This window comes from Saccopteryx leptura, chromosome 3 (assembly GCF_036850995.1).
Source record: "Saccopteryx leptura isolate mSacLep1 chromosome 3, mSacLep1_pri_phased_curated, whole genome shotgun sequence".
In the NCBI taxonomy this organism is placed as follows: Eukaryota; Metazoa; Chordata; class Mammalia; order Chiroptera; family Emballonuridae; genus Saccopteryx; species Saccopteryx leptura.
Window position 1 is genome coordinate 118,195,051 of NC_089505.1, and position 7,305 is coordinate 118,202,355.

At 56.0% G+C, this 7,305-nt stretch overlaps 1 protein-coding gene across 1 annotated transcript in view; it reads right to left on the reverse strand.

Moving 5' to 3' along the window:
- SLC6A9 (solute carrier family 6 member 9) overlaps nt 1-6,701 on the reverse strand; it is a 36,722-nt gene extending 30,021 nt beyond the window's left edge. The window contains exons 1-2 of the mRNA XM_066376082.1: nt 6,515-6,701; nt 833-948 (exon numbers count right to left, since the gene is read on the reverse strand). Coding sequence (XP_066232179.1) covers nt 833-862 — 30 coding nt within the window. The 5' untranslated portion in view covers nt 863-948; nt 6,515-6,701. The remainder of the gene's footprint in view (nt 1-832; nt 949-6,514) is intronic.
- Nucleotides 6,702-7,305: the final 604 nt, after the last annotated feature.

Below are 7,305 nucleotides of genomic sequence, written 5' to 3' on the forward strand. Positions count from 1 at the left end.
GGAGCCACCAAGGGAGGGGAGGGAGGGGCCTTGCTCGGTCACTAGCTTCCTACCGGGATAGTGTCCCATCTAGCTTTCCCTGAGGCAAGATCCCAAGAGAGAAGTACAAGCACTGCCCTTGGGGCGGATCTGGCATCTTTTCCCTGGTTCCTGCTGCCAGTGGTGCCCTACCCCGTCTGTCCGCCAGTGTGAACGGAAGCCCTCACCGGGCCTGCCCTCCCCTCTGCCTCTCAAAGCACCTCACCAACGCCCGCCTGTGCCCTGGGGCAGCGGCAAAGGAAGGGCCATGCTTGGGGAAGGGAGAGAGGGAGGCTCTCTGAGAGACCTCAGGAGAGGATTTAAATGAAACAGTCTTGTTATTTTTCAGAGTGAAAGTACAGAAAAACCAGGCAAGGTCAAAAGATCCCTTGATGGGCACACACCAAGCCCCCCCCCCCCCCCCCCCCCCCCCGTGGCAGGCAGAGCACTGGGTAGGGGTGGGAGTGTCCCGGCCACAGGGGTTCTGCTGTCCTCCCAGCAGGATGAGCTGCAGCCTTCTCTCCAGGCTGTCTCTGTGACAGGACCAGAAGTGGGCCTCCTGCCTCCTAGCGGGCTCTGTGGCAGGATCTGCCCGGCTGTGGTTCAGGGCTGCAGCACTGTCTAACCAGCCAGGTGAGAGGCTGCCTGCCCGGGCCAGAGACAACCCTAGCACTCAGGAGCCCTGGCAGCACCAGACCTGGGGCCCTATAGAGCTTCCTAGGCTCTCCTGTTATAATGCCAACAGCTGGCAGGAAGCCACAGAGGGGTCAGTGCACATATTCCCTTCTCCCTGCAGCCAAGTCCCTGTACTCACCAGCATCCCTTTGGCACCTTTTCCCACCATGGCGGCAGCAGGTTGGGGGCTCTGGAGTCCCAGGCCACAATCACAGGCTCTGCTTTCAGCACCTTTCAGGCCACAGACCTCAAGAGCTGTGGAGAGAGCAGAGAGTGGGATGAGGACCTAGCCCAGGCAGGCCGGGGAAGGCGTGTGCGGCCCTCAGGGCTCCCAGAACAGGTAGCGCAGGCCCAGACCACCAGCGGGCAGGCCTCACTTCCCTGGCAGCGCTCCTCTGCCAGGCCACTTCCCCTCGGCTCCTTCTGCCATGACCTGGGAGCAGCTCCCCTCAGCTCCTCTCCTGCCCCTTCCCCTGCATCCCTTAGTCTCTGGGGCTTCCTGTCCCAATGGGCAAAGGTCTATTTTTGACTCTCCAGATGCCCAGTTCTATAAAAGATAAAAAATGAACACAAAACTGGACAGAGTCCAACACCTTCATCGCCTGTGTCAATGGCTTCAACCTCTCCCCTGAAGGGGAGGCAGCTTGGATCAGCACCCTCACCCCACTCAGACAGCTAGGATGGTCCTACCTCATCCTGGTGTCACTCAGCTTGGGCTCCAGGGCAGCCGGGTTTGTTGTTATGTCACTAACTTGGACCATAAACTGTGAACATGCCAAACACACCATGTGCAGGCATGTTTCCCTGCCCTTGCTCCGCTGTCCCTGCCTGTAACAGCTTCCCTCTGTTCACCAGGTAAAATTCTACAAATCCTTTAAGACTGTGCATAAATATTATCTCTTCTCTGTCACCTTTCCCTCACCAGGATGAACAAATTGCTTCCTCCTTTCTGTTTTGTGTAGACATCTCCTGGTTTCCTTATCAACTCTTATTAGACTAATTTGCTTTTAAGTCGGTTAGCCGTGAGTCCATGGGTTGCCTGAGGTCTTGAGTCTCTGTTTCACTTATCCCTCCGTGCCCAGCACCTAGCATAGTGCTCAGTTTGCAGGAGGCGTGGGTTGCAACGAAGGGAGATGGGAAAGGCCGAGGCACTGGAGCGAGGGTGCAAGCCAGCAGAGACCTTGTAGGAAGCGATGGGGAGGCGATGTGGGGCTGGCGAGCTGGGGCGGCAGCCGACAAACGGAGGAGCAGAGCAGGGCCATGCAGGCGTGTGCAGGTTTAATGTTAGAAGCAGGTGGTAGAGGGTAGTTTTCTGATAGGCCATATAAAAGAAGTCAACCTTCAGGAAGACTCAAAAACTCTCTCAGAGGAGAAAAAACCCAAGTTATATGGATGGAGATATTCAACCTCCACTGGGCCTGGTCCCAGGAAGGACTGGGTTTGCCTCTGAGGCCTTCCTTACCCTTCTAGGAAGTAGATTCTACTCCAAAGGCTGTTCTGTGCCACTCTGCCCCACCCACATCCACTTGTCCAGGGCTACCTCTCACCCACAGCCCCCGGAAGTCTTTGGAAGGCCAAGAGACCAGGACAATGCTCTTTGCTTAGGCAAATCAGCCTCGGCTTCTTTAGGCGTTGCCTTGGCCACTACGTCTCCTACATTGCCTGCAGCAGGTGGGTATGTGACTTGTAACCATTTCCCTTTTTCAGTCAACCAGGCTGGCCTCTCTGCTTCTTATAGTGTCCTCCTAAAGAGGTCCCTGCTCATGGCTTTGGTCTCCTGCGGGAGTCAGGAAAGGGGTGGTGCTCCGCTAAGATCGTAGCCTTGTCCTCCTCACTCGTCGCATCCCTCCCTCCAAGCTGTAAGCTCTAGATTTGACTTTCCTGAAGCTGTTCCTCTTTAGCCAACAATGACAGTGTTGACAATAATAACAGCAGATGGCATTAAAAACCACTTTATGAATTGGGAATTATTATATCTTCTGGTCAGGTAAGTAAATTGAGGACATTCTGCCCTGGAATTCAGGCTTCCAGAGGGCTCTCACCCAGGGTATCCCAGAGCATTGATTGCACAGACAGTGCATGCTCTTGGGGTGCTTACAGATTAGTGGGGAAAAGGTGGCTTGCTGGCTGCTCTAGAATGAGTTGGGTGTAAAGCCTCGGTGCTTCTCTAGCCTCTGCCATTTATGTGAAGTGGCCGCATCCATCTATTAAAAAACCCCAACTGCATGCCCATGACATGTCAAGCCCTCTTCTAGATGTTGGAGATCTGCATTATCCAGGCACCAGACCTGCCCCTAACCCATGCAGGAGCCAGCATTGATACCAGTGGGTCTAAAGTTCAGCATGTGATGAAGAGCTTGGACTCTGTCTGGGACCTGGTGGCCCTGGGCTGGAATTCTGGTTCTGCCATTCACTAGGTATGTGACTTTAAGCAAATTACTTAACTCCTCTGAGCCTCAATCTGGAAGATGGGGTTAATAATTCTTTGGAAATTCTGAAGTTTCTGCTTCAGTTTTGACTTGATTACAAGTTCTCCACATTTTCCTCCCTTCCCCATCCATTAATCTCCCCAAATCCCCAAAGCTCTAATTTTCTCCAATAGTTCTCCACAGCCAACAGGATATGGCCTAAATTGTTTATCAGGCATTTGAGGCTGGCCACAATTCAATTTATTTATTCCACAAATATTTATTTCAGGCTTGCTCTGGGCCAGACCTGTGCACCAACAACTCATGGGTTTCTGCCTTCCTGCAGCTTATAGGATAGAGGGAATGAGTGAAATTGTTCTTTCAAATATATATAATTAAAGTCTGACATAAAGAGTGTGAAGGAGTCCTGGCTGGTTGGCTCAATGGTAGAGTGTTGGCCTGGCATGTGGATGTCCTGGGTTCGATTCTCGGCCAGGGCACACAGGAGAAGCGCCCATCTGCTTCTCCACCCTTCCCCCTCTCCATTCTCTCTATTTCTCTCTTCCACTCCCACAGCCAAGGCTCCACTGGAGCAAAGTTGGCCCCAGCACTGAGGATGGCTCCATGGCCTCCGCCGCAGGTGCTAGAATGGCTCCGGTTGAAGCCCCAGATGGGCAGAGCATCGCCCCCTAGTGGGCACGCCGGGTGGATCTCTGTCAGGCACATGCTGGAGTCTGTCTCTCTACCTCCCTGTTTCTCACTTTAGAAAAATACAAAAAAAAAAAAAAGTGTGAAGGAGAAAGATCCTTAAAATGGGGGCCTGACCTGTCTTACAGTCCTTGAGGAAAGGATATTTGAGAGTCAGAGAGAGTTAATAAGGCAAAGTAGCAATCAGGAGGAAGGAAGATGAAGAAAGATTTAAGCAAATGAAAGAATATGGAAAAGACCCTGAGGCTGGGGCTCAGCCAGGGAGAAAGTGGCCAAACTTGAAGGTAGAAAGATGAACAGGGTCAGGACTTTTGGGGACTGAGTTTTGGTCTTTATCCTGAGGGTAACGGCAGCTATTGAAGGCTTTAAGGCAGAGTTGTAATTGAGGAGGAGCAATTGGACTTTGGAAGTGAGGGATAAGGAAGGGTCTTTGGTTTCTGCTTATGCAATAGGAAAAAGCCAGAGCCAGACCCACAGACAGGAATGCTGCAGATTTGGAGTGGGGGGAGGGTGGGTGGCAAGTTGGGTCTGAGTTGCCTGTGAGCCACCCAATGGTGCACAGTGAGAGGGTAGTCACAAGACCCAGCTCACCGTTAGTCTCATTGCTAAGTCTTTCCTCTCCCCCAGTCAGTCAATTTTAAGGGACCATCTGGACCCAGCCCTGGAGTCCTCTCTGGGAATTGAAAGAGATCAGGCTCTTTCCCTGCCTTCAAGTACCTGACAGTGTAAGAGAAAGAGGAGGCAGTATAATCTCCAGTGACTGTGATGGAGGAAGTGGAGGGGCTGTGAGGCAGGGAAGGGTCCTTGGTTCTGCCTTGAGCCCAGGTTGGTTACCCAGAGCCACCTGTGGCCATGTGGGACTATTCACCATTCCCAGAGGGTTCTGGCTCCATGCCTTTGCTCAGGTGATTCCTCCTTCCTTGAGCACCCTTGTCTCTATTTCCATCAGTATATATCCTATCCATTTTCAAAACCTGTCTCAATGCCATTATCTTCAAGGAGCCTTTTTTACTCTTCTCAGTTGCAGTCAACCGCCAACCTTTCCACTGTACCCCCAAAGCACGCTGTGTACATCTGATTAACACTCTCATCACACACAGTGTTGCGGCACAGTTACTGTGTCCAAATCTGGCGTACCACCAGCTGGAGAGATCTTCCAGAGCAGCGGTGTGATTCTTCTGTGTCCCCAGGGCTGGGCACTGAGCGGTGCCGCAGTCGCAGTGTAGGCCAAGTAAGGGGGCGTTTTCTCTGCAGTTCTTGTAAATATTTGGGCATGCTCAATGTCGCCCATTAGTTCCTTCCTAGAACTAGCCCCTCACCCACTACTCCCCAACCCTCTGATAGTCCTTCTCTTTGTGAGTCTTTAACATCTCAGGTCCTTCTCTCCTCCACTCCTTTACCATCTAGCAGCCACAGCAGCATCAGGCTTGTTTTAGCAAAGTAATATACCCAGGTTTTGTGCGGGCGCTGTCAGAGAGCGGAAGACGTGGCTCCTTTAAGAGTGATCAACGAGGGGGCGTGGCCTACGGAGAAGCAGGCCCGAAAGGAGGCGCGGCTCCTTTAAGAAGCGGCCCGCAGACTGCTTGGAGGCCCCAAGCCGGGAGGCTGGGGCGCGGTCGCTTTTGGGGATACGGCACCACCCGGAGCGTCCCGATTCCTCGAAGCGGGGCGCGTCCGCTTTAATCGGGGTGCAAGGTGGGGGTGGCGGGCGTTACATCAGCTACCACGTGTGGGCCTCTCAGCTGGTGAGGAGGCGGCGGTCCCGCCCCCGCCCCCTGCGGTGGAAAAGTACCGGGGCGCCCAGGTACCCGCCCCTTTGCCCCGCCCCCGGGCCGGCTCCGGCCCCTCCCGGCCCTCCGGGTGAGCCCCCCTCGCGTCTGGCCGGGGCCCCGTCGCGTTCTCCCTCCTGGCCTTGGCTTCGGGGTGCGGGGCGCCGGTGGGGGGTGGGCGCCCCGGGCTGCTAGGCCCCTGCCCTCACCTGTGGCCGCCCAGGTCCGCCCTACAAGCACCCAGAATTAAGGTTGGGATGGGGAGGACTCAGATTCTTCCTGGAGTAGCAGCCCCCGGAGAACTCCTCGGCCGTGGTCCCTTTCCAAAGCCCTGGCCGGGAGTCGCGGACAAAGAAAGCCCGAGGGCGCCAGGACTCCCTGGCCCGGCTTCCCGGGACCCGCCAGCGCGCGGGAACCCTCACCGGGCCAGCCAGTGAGCGGGCAGATAGGGAGCCAGGGTGACTGGCAACGCGAAGAGATGGAGCCATAGCTAGCACGCGGGGCGCAAACACGGCCCTCTGGTTCCTGACCCACGCAGACCCACTGGCGCCCAGACGGACCACGACACGTTTTGGTTCCGGCGCTACCCGCACAACCCTGCGCCCGAAGCTCCCGACCAAGCCGGCGTCTGCACGCAGCGCCCCCGCTCCGGGAGCGTCCCCCCTCACACCGCCTTTCCTGTCTGCCACGACTCCTAGGTGACAGCGGTGACAACCCAGACGCGTGCACCTACCCCGACCTTAGCGGCGAGACAGACATCCCCGTACGCGCACCCACACTCTTACCCACAGATGCCCGCATGCATGCGCGATCACACACACACACGCACGCACACTGGTCCTGGGGCTCAATCCCGAGGAGCCACCAAACACCCAGACCGACAGCAGGACAGACAGAGGTGCGGGCCGCAGCGCTCTGGTCCCTCAGCCCCCTTACCATAATGCAGCCCCCAGCCCAGACGTGCTGGGTCCGCACCGCGGTGCGCCCAGGTGGCTTTCTTAAAGGGAAAGTTGCATCAGCCTCCCGAGGCTTAGTGCCGCCCCGAGTCCGCCCGCCCCGCCGCGCTGCTCGCGGCTTCTCCAGAGCTTGTTGTGTTTTGGTTTCAGGAAGGCGGGGGCCAAGAGTTTGATGAAAGTTTGGAGACTAGAGAAAGCTTGGGAGACCTAGCCAAGTCCCTCCCTTCCCTGAACAACTCCCCTGGCTGCCCAACCCCCACCCCACCCCCATCCCCACCCCTCCTGGCCGACTTCTCAGGCTCCTCCTCCCAGGGAATAAAATTACAAGTCGCACCAGCTTTCAGATGATTGATCCTCACTAGCCCCTGGGAGTGGGCTCCACAAAGGAGCCCCCTTCTCCGTCCCTGCCTTTCTGTCCTCCAGCTGAGGCCCTTGGAGGAAGCAGATGTCGTCCCCTTCGGGGCTAGGCTGGAATGAAGCCAGAGGCTTGGGGCACTTCGGGGGGCTGGGGCTCGAGTTAGCCTGCCAGGCCCCCAGCCTTCTGCGCCTGCGTTCCCCCTAGAGAGAAGTCAGAGCAAATTCCATTCCCTTTGGAGCAGCGCCACTAGGGACTGTGGGCACAGCTGGGTAAAGCCTAGGTCCTACTTTTTGGAACTGGAGGGGGTAATCATTTCTGTAGGAAACCCTCCTTTGACCACTGGCTTGGTCAACCCTACTCTGGCCATTGTGTTACAGGGGCTGCAGACACAAACCTGAGCCTCCTCATCCCTC